This window comes from Simochromis diagramma, unplaced genomic scaffold, assembly GCF_900408965.1.
Source record: "Simochromis diagramma unplaced genomic scaffold, fSimDia1.1 OVJJ01000705.1, whole genome shotgun sequence".
NCBI lineage: Eukaryota > Metazoa > Chordata > Actinopteri > Cichliformes > Cichlidae > Simochromis > Simochromis diagramma.
In genome coordinates, this window is record NW_024387448.1 from 5591144 (window position 1) to 5610589 (window position 19446).

The window sequence follows — 19446 nt, forward strand, 5'->3', positions numbered from 1 at the left end:
TTAAAACAGCTAAACAGCTAAACAGCATGTGCTGAGAAAATGTAATAACCAGGTGAGCCCTCAAGCTTAAACATTAAAAACTTTAGCTCAGTATTTTAAATAAAAAAGTAAAAGTAATAGATAAGTGAATCTGAAAATGAATGTAAATATTAGGTAGAAGTAATGGCTAAAGAGATAAAATAGCTAAAAGTTAAGACATATAGTACGATACCTCAAAGAGAAAAGTGGTGGAGCAGAAATATATTTTGCTTATAATAACCAGCTTGTATACTTGTATGAACACAACTTTTTCTTGTTGGTATTTTAGATTTTATTACTGATACAGCATATAACCTTGTAATATTAACACCCATACCTATAATTTAATTAAATGGCTTTCCCAAAGCCCCAAATGTCAAACTAAAATAGTTTATTTATCCACACCCAAGTTTGCTAACATACATGACAAGAAATTGATTTGGCTTGAAAATTGACTGAAAAGATTAATCAGTCATCAAAACAGCTGCAGACTCCTTTTCCTTTGAACAACGAGGCTAATTGAAAAATCAATTCCTCGTTTCAGCTCTTATTGCTACTTTTACTTAACCAATATGATATGATTACTTTTTCTACCAGTGAAGCAGAGTGGCCAGACAGTTTGCAAGGCAGCAATTTGGAGAAAAAATAGAAGACATGAAACACAAAAAGAGCTTTCTAATAAATGTTTAACCTCTAAATCAATTTAGATTTTCACAGTTACAAAAGGTAAAGTTATATTTAAATGTGATTAAGAGATTTAGTAGATGCATCAAAGAATCAAAGGCTAACATATGAAAACAGATCTATGTGATCTATGTTTTATGTGACTGGGTTTTATTGGAAAGGAAAGAAGATGTCTGTGAAGATGCGATACAGAATATGTGCATATGAGACTGAACTACACATTCCTCCTTCATGAAAAGATGATATACTATTCTCTTACCCCTGTAGTTCTCCCCCCTCTTTCCTTTCCCTCCTCCCTATATTGATAGGCATTGGATGAATCAAAACCTGGACTGAAAAGGGCTCCCATTGCTTTCATGTTTGTGTAACCATAGCTACGCACATTTAAATAGGTAAGCACATCTGAGCTCTCCCCTCTTTCCTGTCCTTTTTCTCAATTCCAGCTCATTAAATTTGTATGAACACAAAGTCACTGCAAATGAATCCAGATGCAGCCAGGCAAGCATTCACCTGATTTTTATAATCATTTTCAAAAGGTCCTTTTTAAAGGTATGTTCAAAACTTGTCCTTTACCTTGCTTTCTTTTAATTAGACTCCTTGAACATTGCACCTATGTAGGTGGACCTACACAGTACCAGTAATGTCTTATGCACAACAGAGAAAGGCAGAGAATGAAAAAGAAGGAGATAGTGTGTCAGGCTGTGAGTGTGCGGCAATATGCGCGCGTGTGCGATGTTGGGTTTAACTAGTATGAAATGATGAAATGTGGCAGCAAAAGAAGGAGAAAAGAAGAGGTGGAGGAAGAGGAGGAGGAAGGCTCTTCCCTACAGGCTGTGTTATACATTATCAATTATGTCCTTCTTTGTGTGCAGGAGGACCTCAGCTCAGCTCTGCATTCTGACAGCTCTATGTAAATGGCTGGCTGGGGGCAATGACTTCAGAGAGAAGGTCATCCTCTGTCCCCTGGTGCACATAAATGACTCTTTTATTCATTTTCAGGTTTACAAGAGTAGATGAGGAAAGGAGGGGGTTAAGGTGGGGGGTTGCGACACAGGGAGAGGAGTTGGAGAAAAGCGTTTGCAACTGACAGAGAAGACTGACATCTCCAAAAATCACCTGAAGCTGCCAATTAGAGGCGGGCCTACAGTTCCCTCTGCATGGCCTCCATGTTGGACCGTCGCACGTCGAGCCCCTTGACAGCTCCACTTTAATGATTCAGGGAGGAAGGAGCACGCGAGAAGACTGAGCATGTCTGACTGCATAATGGGTCAGCTGCTGTCAAAGGTTTGCCATTTACAGTGTGAGTCATCCTCGAATGATTTCAAGGTTTGTAACTAAACATCTTTTCGGTGCTAATGCTCAGTCTGTTTCATCTATCTCTACTGCAAGTCAAAAAAGACAATAAGAAGGTATCATAAGTGGCAGAGGCCTCTTCACGTGATGTAGTGTTTGAAAGCAGCACATCTCTCTTCTCCTCCTCTCTGTCACTCCTTCAGTAGCAGAAATCAAACCAAATCAATAAAAGTCATCACTTTAGATGAACCCTAGCCATCAGGGGGGAAGCAAAACTACTTTTACTGGGCCCAGGGGGAAACAACCCCCGCTCCTCTCTCCTTCAAACTCTCTTCCATCTCGTTCCATCTAATTGTCGCTCTCATTTGCAGTGCAAAGAAAAAACTAAAAGTTGGTCTTAATGATGAAAGTAGAATTCTTAGAATTATGACATTTTCTAGGTATTTCCCCTCAAAGACTAAAACCCAGTTAAGGTAAAAATTATTTCAAAAGCATCTTTTTCAAAAGAGCTTCCAAAGCAGAAAATTACTAGGAGCACAAAAAGGGGCTTTAAAGAGACTCGGGAGTTTTTCAAAAGGACAAAACGGCAGCAAGACAAAGTGCTGAGCAGCAGGAGCACCTGGGGTCAAAGCAAATGCAATATCAGTGACTAATGTCCCCTATAACTGATAACATGATCTTATTGAAGGCTTGTGTCAGCATTTCATAAGAAGAACATTATGCCAACAGTCAAACATGGTGGTGGTAGTATGATGCTGTGAGGCTGTTTTGCTGATTCAGAACCGCTGTGATTTGCCATAATTGATAGAACCGTGAATTCTGCTCTCTACCAGAAAATTCTAAAGTCTGCCCTGAAGCTCAAGTACACCTGACTTATGCAGTAGAGCAACAATCCAAAATACACAGCAAGTCCACCTCTGAATGGCTAAAAAAAAAAAAGGTTAAGAGGTGGTCAAGTCAAGGTCTGGCCTTAAATCCAATTGAGATGCCTTGGCATCAGAGAAGAGCACTCCAAAATTTCTCCACAGTGGAGTGAAAGACAATTGCCAGTTAGCGCAGATGCTTGAGTGCAGTTTTTGCTGTCAAGGGTGGCCCAACCAGTTATTAGGTTTAGGGGGCAATCGCTTTTCCACACAGCACCAGGAAGGTTTGGATAGCTTTCTTCCATTAATAAATGAAATCGGGATATAAAAACTGCGATTTGAATAAGAAATCGGGAAGGGGGCTCTGTGCAAAATAAGCAATTAATAGCAACAGTTTTGCTTCACGTGTGGGTCTGTGCTTTTCAGTCACACAGATAGATGCTGCTTTCAAACCAGGCTTTCTAGCTAATAACTTCAACCTCTCATCCAAATTCATTTACCTCTGGCTCCAGGAAACTACGACAGCAGGTCCAGAACCCATCAGTGATGTCACAGTGGCTATCAGTTTCAAAATGTAAACGTTTTAGTCCCTTCCTTGTTCAGAGTTGCTTTGAGAATGGGAGTCCTTGCCGGAATTTATTTGGGCTGTGTCTGAAAATCTCAGAGAGGACTGTCAGACTGTTGTTTTCAGAATGGAGAAACCTCCTTGAAAGGATGGCAAAGCAGGTCAGAAGTTTTAGACACGGCAGAGCAGGTTAAAGAGAAGAAAAGAGGTGTTGGTGGAAGGGAGCATTTTTCTCCTCTGCTGATAAGGCAGAATATCATGCACTTAAAAAAAGTATGAGCAGCTCAAGGACATCCTTTTGAGTTTCTTTTTTTATTGTGTTTCAATAGGGAAAAAACCCTGTGAAGTGAACTCAGCAGTAGCAGGAAAACGCTGAGCTGTGCCACGCTGAGCTTAACTAAGCTGAGTGGGGCCGAGGCAAAAGATGGGCAGGGCCAAGCGGGAGATTTGATGTGCTGTTTGATTCATGTTTTTTCTGTCCTGCATGGCTGTCTAAAATACCCTGCACCCTAAGACACACACACACATACATATACACAGCCTGCTTTATTGCCCTCTGCTCCATCTGCCTCCACCCTTTTTGACTTTCCCCTGCTGAGTTGGGGATTGGAGGGAAATGCCCAGGAAGCAGAATCAGATTGGAAAGGGGTGTGGTGGCGAGTGATGAAGCGGGTGGGGATGTACAAGGGGGCTGTGTTGTCACTCACCATGATTGGTCGACGGCTCTGCAGTCTCTGGGAGGCCTGACAGCGGCTGCTGGTCCTCTCGCCTCGTGTCCACCGCTGGTTCACCAGCTCGCCCCGAAACTCATTTTCTGTTGGTAGAAAAGGAAGAAACAAGAGCAAGAGGTGGGGCAAGAGAAAGGGATGGGTTAGGAGAGGGGACAGATTTGGGAGAAAGAAAAAGAAGGGAAAAAGAGAGAGAGTTGTCATGTGAAATCATCAGCGCCAGTAGATGGGCAGTGTGTGGTTAGAGGAAGAGAGAAGAGGGTGGGGGTTTTACTTTGAGGGAATGCTGGGGCACTCAAGCGTGCTGCAGACGATCCTTTATTAACTAAAAGACAAGTATGTATGCATCTCGTGGGCGCACGCGCACACACACACACACACACACACACATACACCGAGGCACAGTTAAGTGCCCCAGCTGGGATCCCTGTCAGTCTACTATTAGAATCAATCAAATTTGTGCATTTTTACCAAGATTTTCAGGGAGCGTATATATGAAGAAACGGTGTGGTGGTAGTGGTGATGGTGGTGGTGCTGGGGAGCAATGTCAGGGGAGAGAGGTTGAAGAATGGCTAGCATATAATGAATCGCACATAAATCAAACCGCTCTTCTTCCTCCCCCCCTCACTCTTTTTTCATCAAGGTAATAGCTCTTCAGTTTATCTTTGTGATGACGGCCTGAGACAAACACAGTATTACAAATCCCTTTGTGCTCATAGCGATGCCAGTGCAGGTGTTAAATACAAAACAGAGACGTAGTTTCAAGATCAGGCGGGGAAATAAAGTGTAGATTTTTCTTTTTTCTGGGAGTGCTCAAGGCTGAACTTTGCAACTCGTGTCGCTTCAGCTCTGTCTCTTTCTCCCACTCGGTTTTCAAGCACTGCTGAGCTGGTACAGTGAAATCTGATCCTTTTTGAGATAGAGACACACACACACACACACACATATTATATATTATATATATATATATATATATAAATAAAACCTTTAGCTTTCACCTTGGTTACACAGAACACTCTGAAAGAGAAAGCGTCCTTCAGCTTAGACTGACTGTATGACCAGGCATTTGGGCCACTCTGTTGAAAATGTAAATGGAAGCTGCAGTGGTGCTTGAGAGCAATCATGCCCAGAACTCAGAATCTGTGGTGGGAATTCAAAATAGAATCTTTTTAAATAACTAATGCAGCTCTTACAAATAACCTCCAGCAGTCTTCTGAGGCAACAAAACCTAAAGCTCTCTGAACAAATCCTCGGCCTTTATTGACTACATCCCTACCTTTTCATTTCTCTTAAGTTTTTTTATTCTTTATTTCCATGCTTGACTGTCCTGTACCCATGAGTGAGAGTGGCGCACTAAAAGCAGTGAGAGCAATGGTGGACGAGACAACAAAAGGCTGTGTGTCCGCATCCAAGGGGTCCTGAAGCAGACCCCTTGAACACCCCCTCCCCTTTCCCAACACACACACACACACCCTGACACACCAAAGCTCAGCCATTTACAAAATGCTTGTTTATCAACTTTCACCACCACCCCACCCCAGAGTGAAAAAGTGATTACAGCAGCAATACTTTAGGTCTGCATCTCTATCTCTGTCTCAGCTATCTCCACACAAACACATACACACACAAGTAGGCAAACTCCCATGCCTATTTTGCTTCCTCTCTGGTCTTTCTCCCTCCTTTTAAAGTGAAGTGAAGTGAGCATCCATCCTGTATTGTTAGTTTTGGGGCCAAGGAGCTGAGAGCCCTTCCTAAATGCCAAACATATAACAGCACTCTATTAAGACACATAGCCTGGGGCCGTGTGTCAGCAGCCCCCCGTTCACTCTGTTTAGTCCTGACCTCGTGCTGCACACACACACACAGAGAAAATACAGCTAGAACCAAAGTTGAAGCGATTCATCACAGAAAGAGGTGTCAGAATGAACCGTTCTTTGGCATCTTGTGTTAAATTTAGAACAAAAAAAAGGAAATTAGAAAACTAATTTGAACCTCGCGTGCTCAGGATCTGCTCTCTCTGATTCTTTGATCACATGCTGCTCTTTCTCCACCTAAAAGACTCACAGCTCATTATTTTACAGCAAAAGTTGGAGGAGTATGAGACAATTAGCCATTCACCGGGGACGTTTGGTTAATCAGAAGTGAGACGGTAGGTGGGAGTGAATGCAAAATGAATGGGATTTTAGCTTGGGTTTTTTTTGTTATTGAGGGGCAGATTTGCCAGTTATCTGCACAGAAAGAAAATAAATGATAAGAATCAATACCTGATCCAAAAAAAAAAACCTTTTACCTGAAAACAAAGTTTAGGCTGAAGTAATACCATTACAGAACTGCGGCTTACTGTACTGGGACAATAGAGCAAAGAGGTCTAAATCCATAGTTAGATTAAATACCAGGGTGAACTGTCTGTAACAGCATTAGTGTGTGTACAGCGCTGGGGCCAGCTGTACACCCCTGGCCCCCTGTTAAGCAGGATTTAGAGACAACTTAGTGTGATTACAGCGAGCTGAGCAGACGGGAGCGAGAAATCAAAAGTTGTGCACCGGCGGGGTGGTTTCATGTTACTCTGTTGGTTTCTTTGTGTCAAAGCACAAAAGAAAGGAGAATTTCCAGATTATGAGGCAGGTGTGAAAAGAAAATTTGTGATTTAAAGATCCTAGCTTGAAGGGCAAATTAAACAGGAAAGGTGACCAAAAGAGGGGCAGCTTGCAAGATGCTACTATCAGTTTAGTGATGGGGATTGGATGGAAAGGCAACAGCACCATGGCAACTAGCTTTTAGGAGGGGGGAGCTCCCCTGAGGGTCACCTTGACCTCTGAGAAAATGACACAAACCGCTGCTTCTAAGACTAAACTGAGCCGCACACCTGAAAATCTGTACCTCTCCGTTTTCCAAACACTTCTCCAAGTTGCGTTCCTCTCTCGAAGAATCTGTACACTTTTGTCTTGCTTTTTTTAATTAATTTTCACTTTTCTTTTTTATTTATTTCCCATTTCAATGCAGGCATGAAATTCATTATTTCCAGCCTTTCAGTTGAAATGCTTCCTCTCTACTGAAAGCCAGGGCCAACCCTGACCTTTGCTTGTATTGCTTAGATTTCTGATAGGCTTTGAATGACGAGGGTGCAATTTGGCCCCAGCTGCTCCTCCAGTGCGTTTATTGCGCTCCCTCCTCCGGCACCTGCTGTCCTCACCATCGCCTATTCAACCCTTCATAAATAGCGAGGTTTCCTCCTATCACAGTAACTACAAACACACACACACATAGGAGCAGGTCATATCAGAGGCTGCTACACGCAGCTCTATACGCTGCTGTAGCAGCATAAGGCACCAATAACCTAATTCGGTAATCCCCCTCCAAAACTAGGCTACATTTCACTGGAAACGTAAACAGAAGAAAAACAATAGGTGTTTTATCTTTTCTGCCTAGGATGCGTTACATGTGTGGCTCGGTATTTATTCTACATTAAGCCAAACAATAGGCCTGCGGATGCTTTTTCCATGCATTTAAATGAGCTTTAACCAACTCCAGTGGAAGATTGTAAAAACTATTTTAAAGCCGCAGATATTTAAAAGCAGCGGAGACATTCTGCCGTTTAGAGTCCGCGTTTCCAACGTCGAAAACCAGGAAGCAAAGTAACGCCGAAAGCTTTCCTGACGGGCAGCTCAAGTTTCTCCCACTCTCTTCTGAGGTTACTACTGCTACAGAGGAGTGGGGAGAAACTTAAAGAGCGGGTGACATAACACTCTGTGTATCACCATCATCGGCAGCCCCATCTCTTTCCTCCATCTTAGGACGCGGGTGCTTTGACAAGCCGCGAGGCGCACACATCACGCGGCCATCTAAGCAAGGCAAGAAGGTGGGGTGAGCAAGAGAAGGGAGTGGGGAGTGTGAGGGATAAAAAACAAGAAAAAAACAACAACAGCACAGACGCACGGGCTCGCTTTCTGCACCGTGCCACAGTCCGAAAAGATCCAGTGAAACGTGCCACTCGAGGCTCCCCTCCCCGGCGTCTATTTTCAGTGCGCTTCTGAGGACTTTTTTTTTCATCTGCGCACTACTAAAGGCGGCTGACATTTGAAGAGAGCATCTCTGTTTTTTGCTGCAGAGGATCAAATGGTCAACCCCTCCCTCCATCCTTCCCTTTGCCTTTCTCTCTTTCTCCCAATCACACTCACTCCATCCATCCATCTGTCCACACACAAACACACGCAGGACTCCTGCTGCTCTACCTTTCTAATAATACAAACTCTGCACACATATCTCAATTTACTAGAAAGGGTGGGACGTGGTACAGTAAACGAGCAAATTTATTCCTGGAGACAGGAAGGTGAAACTAGAGGACGGAGCAGAGGATGGAGCATCGTACTGAGTGTGTCTTCTTCAAGCCCCACACTCTGATGATGAACTATTCGACACGGGCAGAGTGGCAGAGAAGTGCACGCATCAACTGAGGTTCCGAGAAAGCGCCATAGTTGGTTTAATCCCACTTATTACACGGCGCCGGTGTAAACACACGCAGCATGGAAGGGGCTAAAATATAGCTTCATCTCCATCCTGAGCGGAAAATACTAATAGCAGCTGACAACGTAAATAAATGGAAAAAAGAAGAAAAAAAATCAGGTCAAACTGTGGGGAGATCGCAGCTGTGGGTAAGTTTTAATCCACACCGGGGAATTAGGAAATATAAAAATGTGACATCAACACTAAACCGGTGCTAAATCGCGCTGTGGGGGGATGCTTTTAAATATCACACAGAGTCAAAGTCACGCACAAAGGCTGGGTAATTCCAGATGAATCATCACAGATCTAAACACTCAAAACATTTCTGATTACCTGTATCCGATAATATTTCCTCTGTGGTTTCGGCGCCGCGTTCTCGCTCTCTTTTCAGAGTTGCAGGCCAAGTAGTTTTCTTTAAAGAGGCACGATATCCCGAGTAAAAGCTCTCTGTGTTTGTTTTTTTCTTGTAAAAAGCATTCGTCTATCCCGTTCCAAACGTCCAGATGTGATAAATAAGAAGAGCGAGCTGAAGGTTGCACCGGCCTCTCCTGCGCAGCGCATCGGCGCACGGCTCCGTATCCGGGCGTTAAGATGTTACTTGTTTGTAAGCAAAAAACATGGCTTCATTTGCCTTTGTCAGCGAGGAGGGGAGAAAAAACGTAATATTGACTTACCTTTCCCTCATGAGCCATTGTACCACCCCCTCCCTCCACCCTTCCCTTCCTCCCTCCATCCATCCCATCCCCTCTCAACTCCCCACCCGCCCCTTTCAACTCCTCCCTCCGCCCTTTGCCATGACATCACGGAAGCTGTAGTAAAACCTCCAGCATCAGATGGGCAGGGCTTGAAGTCCCCTCTTACTACACACTAACTCAATGGGCATATGTGCACACACACACACACCCCTCCCTGACTTTCGTCCTTCCTCTCTCCTAATCATGTCTCAAGCCAGCGAAACGTACAACTTTAAACCAGATTTGACTCTAACTGCGCGCCATTTCCCACATATGAAAATAAAGTTTCCATTTCTCCAAACATCCCATAAACACCATTATCAGCGTGTAATCGTTGGTGAAGCATCTCTACGCCTCTGGGCTCCAACACAATATTAGACACCAGAATTAGCTCATGTTTTATACACTTCACCCGCTGACAAGTTCTTGATGTCCCCCAAAAGCATTACTGTAATCCTTCACCACCCCCAACGCACCCCGGAAAGTGGTACCGTCCAATAATTCATTCAGGGGGATTTTTTTTTTTTTTTTAGTCGAGGACCGTGAATTGATGTAGTAGCAGAGTCTGGATATGCGCCCAGCGCTGACAGCATCTGATAACTCCTCCGTATGGGAAGAAGGGGGTGGGGGTTAACGACATATAGGCAAAGAGGGAGATTATATGTCTCCCCCGAGCATAAAAAATATTTATGCTCAGGGGAGGCGACGAAAGGACTGAAGTGTGATATCGGTTTGAATAAAAAGAGAAGCAGGAGTTTACTAAGACAACTCTCTCTAATCACTCTCACTTCCTGATCTGCTCATCGTTTTTAGGCTGACCGCCGCAGCTCCGAACAACAAACAGCCGGTCTTAACAGAGCAACTTGGAGTCACTCCCAAATGTTGCTCACATCATGCTTTTTGCTTTGCCGTTTTGAAACCATTAGTGGAAATGACAACCATTCATTACAAGCCATTTGAGAATAGTCCCCACAAATGCCATCCTTTATCTGCTGTCTCCACGCCGCGCACGTAGGGAATATTCAAAAAGCCCAACCTTCAGCTTTCAGAAATTCTATTAAATTCTTATCTCTTTGCAGCAGGCTCTTTTTGTGAAATCCCATTGTTATGCATTGGAGCTGAAATCAATCACCGGCCGTGCACGCCGCCATCAGTATGATTTCAGACAGTGGTGTGCAGAAAGAGACACGCAGAGAGAGAGAAGGGATTCACAACAACGCCATCGACAACCCAATAAACAAAAGAGAGGGGGGGATAGGAAATATCCCGGGCCATGATCCAGCACAGGGTGGACCGGTGTCGCAAAGTTGAGGCCTGTAGGTCAGGTGTGAACTAGAGACACACGGAGGGTTTCTGGCGGTAAAAGAGAAGAGAGAAAAGGCCTCAAATCACAATCGCTCGCTGCTATCAGCACTGCGGACAGCTCCAAAGTGCTGCTCCAGAGATTCTGTGCGTGTTCAGAACCGTGGACAGCTCTGGCAAACAATATCTACTACAGCTCATTGTTGAGGCAACAAAAGCGTTTGTCTGCCCACTGTTGACACTAACTATCTGCCATCAGCTAACTTTAATGGCATCAAACAAAGGTCCTATTTTTAAAATGATAATATTTCACCTTTAAAAATAGGCAATATTTGCTCCATTTGTCCCAATCATTGATAACGTTGCTCCAAACTTGTCAGTTTTTCATATTTTATTTTAAAAGGTAAATCTTATGGTTTCAAGTAAAATCATTTTACACTAATAATATGAATGCTTACATGTAAACTTTATTCAATACTGTTGAACACACTGTCACAAGAGTACCAAGTGGGTGGGTTTTTGTTGTTGTTGTTTTTTACTGTTGTGGCTTTTATTTTGAAGGATAAAACTTGAACCATATTTGCCTTCGTTATAAACTAATACAGACAAAACGGAATGCCAAATCTATGAAAATGAATATCCAAAACTAATGTTTATTCCATTTAAAGGTCTAAAAACTGTATCATATGACCACTGCATTTTATTTATTTTTTGAACGGAAACATTGACAAAATAAAGTACAATCATTTCATCCTTAATATAAACTGAAATAAACAAAGCAGAATGCAGCTTTTATAAGTCCAAGCTCTGAAAATTAAACTGTCTTTAACTTAAATATCTAATGACTCGTATTTATAGTCGATCTATTTACGTTTTTACTTTGAAAACATATATAAATATATATAAAACTATTTTCCATACTCACCCCAAACTGCCCCCCCCAAAAAAAAAATAAATAAATAAATAAATAAATAAATAAATAAATAAATATCACTTTCATGAATGGACAGATCTAAACCTATTTAATGTATACGTTTGAAAACTTTACAATATCAAATCATTCACTTGTTCTTGCCTTTTATTTTGAAGGGTAAGACACGGGTAAACTCACCTCATTCGGAAAGAAAAAGTAAAATACACCGTGTCACTTTGTATAAGCCTATGTTGGCACAGTTTAACATTTGTAATCGGTCGCCCCTTGTGGCTATTATTTTGAAGAAATGAAAACTGAAAACAAAAACTTTCTTCTGAAGGCTGAGTGTGAGTAATCGAGCAGCCGGTGCACGAGCTGGGAAAACTTGTTCCTCTGTTGTTCTAAAGTCTGTCTGCAGATGCAGATGGCAGAGGCCTGCAGCACTATAGCTCTTGTATGGTGGCTATATTGTGCGGAGTGCAGGCAGCCAGTATAAATATTACATGGGGGCAGCAGCTGAGTGAGCGCTTAGGATGGGACCGGGGGAGGCCCCTATAGTCCCTCGACAGATGGAACAAGCCGACAGACTAAACACACACACACACACACACACACACACACACACACACACACACACACACACACACACACACACTCCGAGAGAGAGAAAGAAAAAAAAACTTTTTAATAAGCCCGCAGCTTTGGCAGTGTCCCCATGGTACCGGGGCCACACGGTCCCCCAGGGACCAACTGTCCTTTGTCTGGCCAGTTTTTATCCGAAGAGGCTGGAGTTTATCTCTGCTGTGTGCTCAGAACTCAAGTTTACATTTCTTAAGTTTATTTCGAAATGCTTGCATGCGATGAGTTTGCCCCGCGGAGAAGTTTTGAAGTTACAACTGGTGTAACCAGACAGAGCTGTAAGCGTCTTTTAATTCAGTACAGCGATGGTCACAATGTCTCTAAAGGGATTTTTGTTGTTGTTGTTTTTTAAAAAAAAAAAAAATTCTATTTATTTATTTCTTGGACGCTAACAGAGCTGCTGCAACTTTTTAAAACAAAGTTCCGGAGCGTGTCTGTTGACTGTCTGCTTATATCTGCGTCAGCACAATGATTCTAAAGAGAGATGGAGATGCCGAGACACAAAGTTTAAACACTAAGTTTCAAAGTTGCTCCTCTACAGTTTAAAAAAGTGAGCGATACGAACCTAGAAAAGTGCGGCACAGCTTCATCTCTGCGGTGCTCCTTCTCTCGGTCCCTCTGAAAAGTCCCGCAGCGACCGTCAAGTGCTGCTGGCAAGTTTACTTCAGCCTAACAAAGTTGCTCAAACTTTACTTCAACTTCCCGACGGAGTGACGAGGGGCGGTGACAGACCACTGACCGACACGCGCGGGAGCCAATAGGAAGGAAGGCTGCCCTCCTGCTGCCAAGAGCTGGAGCCTATCCCGCCCCTTCAGTGTCAGCTTTCAACAACAATAGCCCGAACAACAGCAACAAAGAGCATCTGCTCCGCCGGGCAACTTCTCACACTCACGCTCCCCCAGCGATCTGACTGAATGCACATAAACTCTCATCTGCTTCATTTACATCAACCTGCACATGCTGCTGCACTGAAAACTTCCACAGACATCAAACATAGATTCAAACGTGCTGCACAAAGAGCTTCGCGGGATTAGATCACAAATATCTCACAAGTACACCACAAACTCGTGGACAACTGCATGGACACGTAATGAAGCAGAACCGAGCTGCAGAATGATGAATCTAGCTGTAAACAAACATGGAATTAAAGCAAGGTATATTTTTCTACATTCTGCTTATGTTAGCAACATCTCTTTTCTTTTCTCTACTTTTTTTTAAAAACATGATTGGTCAGTTTCCACCAGCCTCCCTCATCACGTGTGACCAAATGTACCAGATGTACAGCTAATTTAGGGAAGTTAGAGGAGCATTTTCACTGGAACTCCAGGCCTATTCAGAGCGTCTGTGTCTGGGACAGACAGACAGTTCCTCCCTCCCAATAGCAGATGGTCTGCCAGATAATGAGCTCTCCCATTGCTTGCTCCCATTACCCCCATCCCCATCTCTCCAAGATGTAATGGGGGGTAAAGCAACCTCAACACATTCTACAGCCTTTTCATGTACATTTAATGTTCTGATTGCTTATTGCTATTGTTTGTTGAAGAGAGTTGCACATTGCCAAACAATATCCTCTCCTTTCATGGAGGCGTGTGCTTGTCTACACTTTGAAATTTGTAGTGTTAATGTAAAACCAGCTCATCTCAGATTCAGTTTAGCCTCCCTTCATCCTCTACGAGTTTAAATAAATGAATCACTGCTCACTAATAAATGCACTGAAACGAAACAAACTACACTAAACAAAACTCTTAATCTAAATTAAATATTTTTTAAACACAAATACACTATGTAGCTTACATATTGTATTTTTTTATATTGACAATATTTGTTGCTAAACTAAATTATAAAAAAAATAAACTAAACTAAAAATACTCAACTTAATTATTTTTCACAAGCCTGAGATAAAGCTTGAATACTGAACTCAGATACATTTTTGCTCAATTGAAGTGAATTAAACTAAATTTCATTATCCTTAACTAGAGAATAAGCTTCGCTAGCAAATAACTATATGTTAATAGAGTAAGCTAAAAGACAAACTCAAGCAAAACCAAAAAACCCCACATTTGCTTGACTCACTTCTAAACTTGAATGGTCACAATAAATAAACTAAACTACACTGAATTCAACTTTCCCTTTCTGTGTAAGCACACTAGATGTAAGTGACTAAACCAAGCTAAGCTACCTGTATACATTATTAGAAGAATCAATGCTGCTAAATTAAACAAAAATAAAAAGAACTTGGATGACTTGGAAAAACTTTTAAAATCCCCCCAAACTAAACTAAGCTGTGACAGCACAGTAAATTAACACAGTCTGACTACAGTCAAATTTCCAGTCTTCATCATAAAAAAGGAATTATTAGAACAAGTCAATAATTGTTTCACCAAGCTGGAAAATAGAAAATGAAAGACAGAATGAAAGAAAACAAAACTAAATTCACAAAGCTTGCTCCTAGCCTGTTTGTACTGTAACAAATGTAACAAATCTGCACAAAATGCATTCCTCTTGACCCAAAGAAAAATCCCTTAACTTGCTTCATAAAGCCTGAATTTTCAACACTGAAGACTAAAGATATTCAAATAAAACGTAACTGAATTAAAAAACAAACAGACAAATCTGAACAGCTGACAACAACTGTGTACGCTAAACTCAACTCAACTTGTGTCAACCAAAACTAAACTCCAACAGATTAAATTAAATGAAGCTAAACTAAACCTAACTGAAACAGCTGCTGCAAATGCCCTTAAACAGACTGTTGGAGGCTTGTTTAAATGGGGTTGCAGAGGGACTGTAACCTGTTCCAGCTGACATAAGGTAAAAGGTGTGGTACAAGCTCTACATGCTGCCACGGAGCTTAAACTAAACTAAACTAAACTAAACTAAAGCGCTTACTTAAAAATTACTTAAAACTAAGAAGTCCAACTAGATCAAATAAAACAAAATCAACTTAAGCCGCTTATTTGAGCCCAAACTGTGATTACTGAACTAAACATTGAATGAAATGAAACTAACTAGATGAATTTTAGTTTTAGCCGTGCGCATCTGAGCTAAACTTACTTGAATGTGCACGGAAGTGTGGTTCTAAATGCTGTCAACAAATATCTGACCGACACGGCCTTTAACTGAAGCGTAGTTTTCATGTTTATTCTTATCATCGAGTGAACAACAAAGCTAACCATATCTAAACATTAAACTGAAACTAATGCTCCTAAAAAGCTGGATGTGGTTTTCTAGTTTACACATCTGCTCTCCACATCCCTTCACTCTCCATCTCTTTGCTTTTATGGCTCCAAAAAACGAGAGAAACACATCTATAATGAATTCACTGCTTATTAAAGTGGCTTTTGGTGTGCGTGGACAAAGAACGTGTCGCCGTTAAGGAGGACTGCTGGGTCTCCACTAATGCCTCTGCAAGTTTTTTTTATCTGGCCATGCCAGACAGCCTCTTGTATTCTTCCTAAGCACGGTGCTCTCATTAGCCCATTAACTTCACTATTCACCCCCCTTCACCCTTCTGTTCCACTACCCAGATAGGACTAAACACGCACAGACACACTCACGTACACACACACACACACACACACACACACACACACACACTACACATTCACAGGCATATGCAAACGCACACAAATGAATGTGAACACTCCTCCCCACACCATACCACCCCACCCCCAACCCTCTCTCCTCTCATTCTCTGCTCTGTATAACAAGCAGCTGAACTCTGACATAGCCTCCAGCTGTCCTAGAGACACCAGTGACAATAAAGTTTAAACAAATACACGCAGAAACACACACAGGGACGAGCAGGAAACAGAACATTGTTGAGAAAATGACTCCCGTGAGTTAATTAATGGAAATTTCACTCCATCTTCATCATCATCGTTATTCAAAAGTCCTCTTAAATGTTCACTCCTACGCTTTCATTATCATTATTCAGCATCTCGATTTGGAACAACTTTGGGCTGCGCTGGTGGAAAGACGTAAGAGTCAGTGCTCCACCGGAAGGGAAAAAGTTTTTCTCTTTGATAAACGAGCAAATTTGTGTTTGAAGTAACAAATGATGTGAACGATGTGAATAATTTGTTAAGGAAAATAAAGAGCTTTATTTCTTTTTTTAAAAAATAGCAACTAGACGCACGCTCACTTTGACACAGAAACACATCCTGGTTTCGTGCACAGATGGACACCAGAGTCCACTCTTGTGACAACAATCAGATTCATAACATGACGACTTTATTTTCCTACATGCCCCCTCCCTCCAACCCCTCTCTTACTGTCATACCCCCAACCTTGCTTCTTCTTTCTCTCTAACATGCATGCATCTTTATCATACCCATATCTGTCAGCTTTCATTAGATACAGATAAGCCACTAGTGCTTGGGTTTCTGAGAAATCCATGATTTTAAATGTCCACCCAGCAGTGTTTTGCTAAAGGACAGCTTCACTTTTTTCAGGCTGGTCTAAAATAATAACACACCCATACTGAAATATCTTCTGATAGACATGACTTCAAATTTTTTAATGAAATAAGAAGGCTGCAAATAATGAGTATTTGCATCGTTAATTAATCAGCAGATTAACTAAATAAAATCATCCAGTCAGATCTCTTCTGCTGCTTGTAGGAAAGCAAAGATTTGCTATCTTTCAGCTAAAACCATCCCCCCCCCCCCCCAAAAAAAAAGCACTGAGAGAAAGGGTTAAGATGATGTTTGTCATGGAGAAGATCACAGCAGGACTTTATCTGAAAACAGAATTGCTGATGGAGAAATGGGCACTACATGTACAGGCTGTGCAAGAACTCCACATCTAAGATGTAAAGACCCCCACTTTGTTTTGTTAAATGTTAAACGGACTGAGGGAAAATAAAGTAGAAATCCAAGGTGATGTCTTTGAAAGCAGGGTTTTGGTATTCTTCACAGCTTTTGAAGACTGAACTATAGATCAATCAAAATAGTAAATATGTTTTGATTTCCCTTAATAGTTTCAGGTCTGCTTTAAGTAGTTTCCTTTTTGTGTTTCCCCATTATTTGTTCCTGCTGAGCAAAAGAAAAGCTGATACAAACAGAGAGCCATGTTACTTTTGCCTAAACTATCTCATGTATTTTTGGTGACATGAGGACTATGTCCAACATCACTTACAATGGAAGTGCGTATCATGACAGCTAAGCCTTAGCAATTCAACTGGTGGATAAAATCAAATCATAGTTGCCATTAGACCAGCGTATAGTGTAAAATCTTATAGACGTTAGACTGCTTCTGAATTTCCTTGTTTTTATGTATTGTGGATATGTGACAAAGTGATATAGATGTACAAACAGTCTTAAAATGTTCACATTTTGAAACAGAGTTGGCGTTCCCATGGTTCTCAGGTGTAAGCAAGTAAAGTTTATTTATTAAACACATGTCACAGACAAACATTTAGAAAGCGCTGTACACAAAAAGAGTAAAATAAAAAGACCATTATGTGCCATAATAGCCCATGATAAGATACAAGTCACAATATAATAAACTACATAAAGATATGCTGCTAATTCCCAGCTCCATACATTTATTTTTTTAACACTGTTTAGGTAACTTTGAATGAGCCATAGTTCGGAACAATCCTTATTGCAGGCTTTCAGTTCAACCTCTGACTGGAACACTGTACCCCTCTCTGTAATCCACCTTACCTCTGATTGGCTGTCCCTCCTAATCGGAACATGTCAATAGCAGGTGGATGTAGACCACACACACATCATACAGGTCCGAGAGTAAAGACTGCCTGAAGACTGGATGTAGAGAGCCGTCTGAAACCTGAACATCTGTTACTTGTACGTACACTGACCTCATTATCTGAGAAACTGATGATATTTTATAAAGGAAATCCTGAGGAGAAACACTGAGGAGGAGTCAAAGTGCTCCCTGATTTCTTAAGTCTTGTGGCTGGTTGAAACCACAAGCATAGTTAAGTTCACTGTCGTGCTCAAAGCTTAACGGGTAAGTTTCAAGCATGGGTAAGCCAAGTGTTAGTGAGCATATCACAGATACATCTATATCTGTGTATATGCTCATTGACATTTACCATTTTTATTTTTTATTGTTTTAAACAAGACCTAATACAAAAAAATGATGCAGAGTGGCCCTCATTTGTGAAATGCAGCGCTGCAAATTGGAAACAACGTCAATTCAAATACTGTGTATGAATAATCATACATTTACATCACTGTTTCCTTTCATCCATCCATCTGCTTATCCAATCCACAACAATCTGTAAGAGGTCAGATGTTTGACATAGAATGACATATCTATATCAGACGTTTTGTGAGCTCTAGATGATAGCAAGTAACATCCATTTTAATCTACACCTCGAATGTGCACTTAGCTCTAAAACTGTGAACCAACTCTCTATCATAATCAACTCATATGCAGTCAAAATATATGCTGTTGTAGCATGATGAAGACACAAGCTGCCTGTAGCTCTTCATTACTCACAGATTCCCCTTCTCCTTCCTCTGTCTTTTGTGGGAGTTATGAATTTGTAACAGGCGTGCATACACATACACTCAGAGTGAAAGGAAAAGGCCAAGAGACAGACAAAGTTGGGTCTGGATGCCACTTCTGATGACCGTCATCTCTAGAGACCCCTCCCCTGCGTACCCAACCCCATCCGCAGCCTGAGCCTCCCCATGGGGTGGGTGGGAGTGGTGGGCAGCTCTGCCAAAAGGCATCACGTCGTTCAGCTCCTCTGCGTCGTCTGCTCCTCTGTCTGTCCTCTGTACCGCTCTGTCACGTTGCCTGTCACTTACACAGATCTACACTGCAGGACTTTTTCTCTCTTTCTCTGACTTGAATATGAATATCTTAAAGTGAGCTTGAGCCACAATGCAGCATCAGAGTTGTAAATAAGCCCTCCCCTTCCACCCCCCTCCTTGTCAATCCAGTGGTACAGACTAGCATCCCAGCACACTCCCCCCCCCGCGTCCTACACTCTGTGCCCCCGCTGAGGTCGCCCGCCTGACCCCTTGTCACCCTCCAAAGTCGATAAGTCAAATTCTTCCAGGCCTCTCCAGGCTGATTTCTTCACTTCTCTTTCTCCATCTGGAGTCACCGCACCTTCTCTCCACACTTGACCCCTCCCATCCTTTCATCCTCTCTCTACTCATGTCGACAACTACTTCCATCTCCTCTTTTTCTCTCTCCAGCTTTTCATCTCTTATCTTTCCCT

General features: G+C 42.0%; 1 protein-coding gene across 7 annotated transcripts in view; it reads right to left on the reverse strand.

The window, feature by feature from the left end:
• The window catches only part of myt1b (myelin transcription factor 1b), a 139523-nt gene that overhangs the window by 31359 nt on the left and 88718 nt on the right, over positions 1 to 19446 (reverse strand). For 5 of the 7 annotated variants that reach the window (XM_040013840.1, XM_040013842.1, XM_040013843.1 and 2 more), the window contains exon 3: positions 4131 to 4237. In XM_040013840.1, the coding sequence (XP_039869774.1) occupies positions 4131 to 4237 (107 nt within the window). Of the gene's footprint in view, positions 1 to 4130; positions 4238 to 8987; positions 9366 to 12807; positions 13976 to 19446 lie in introns of those variants that run through there. The other 2 variants (XM_040013844.1, XM_040013845.1) reach the window with 2 other exon arrangements.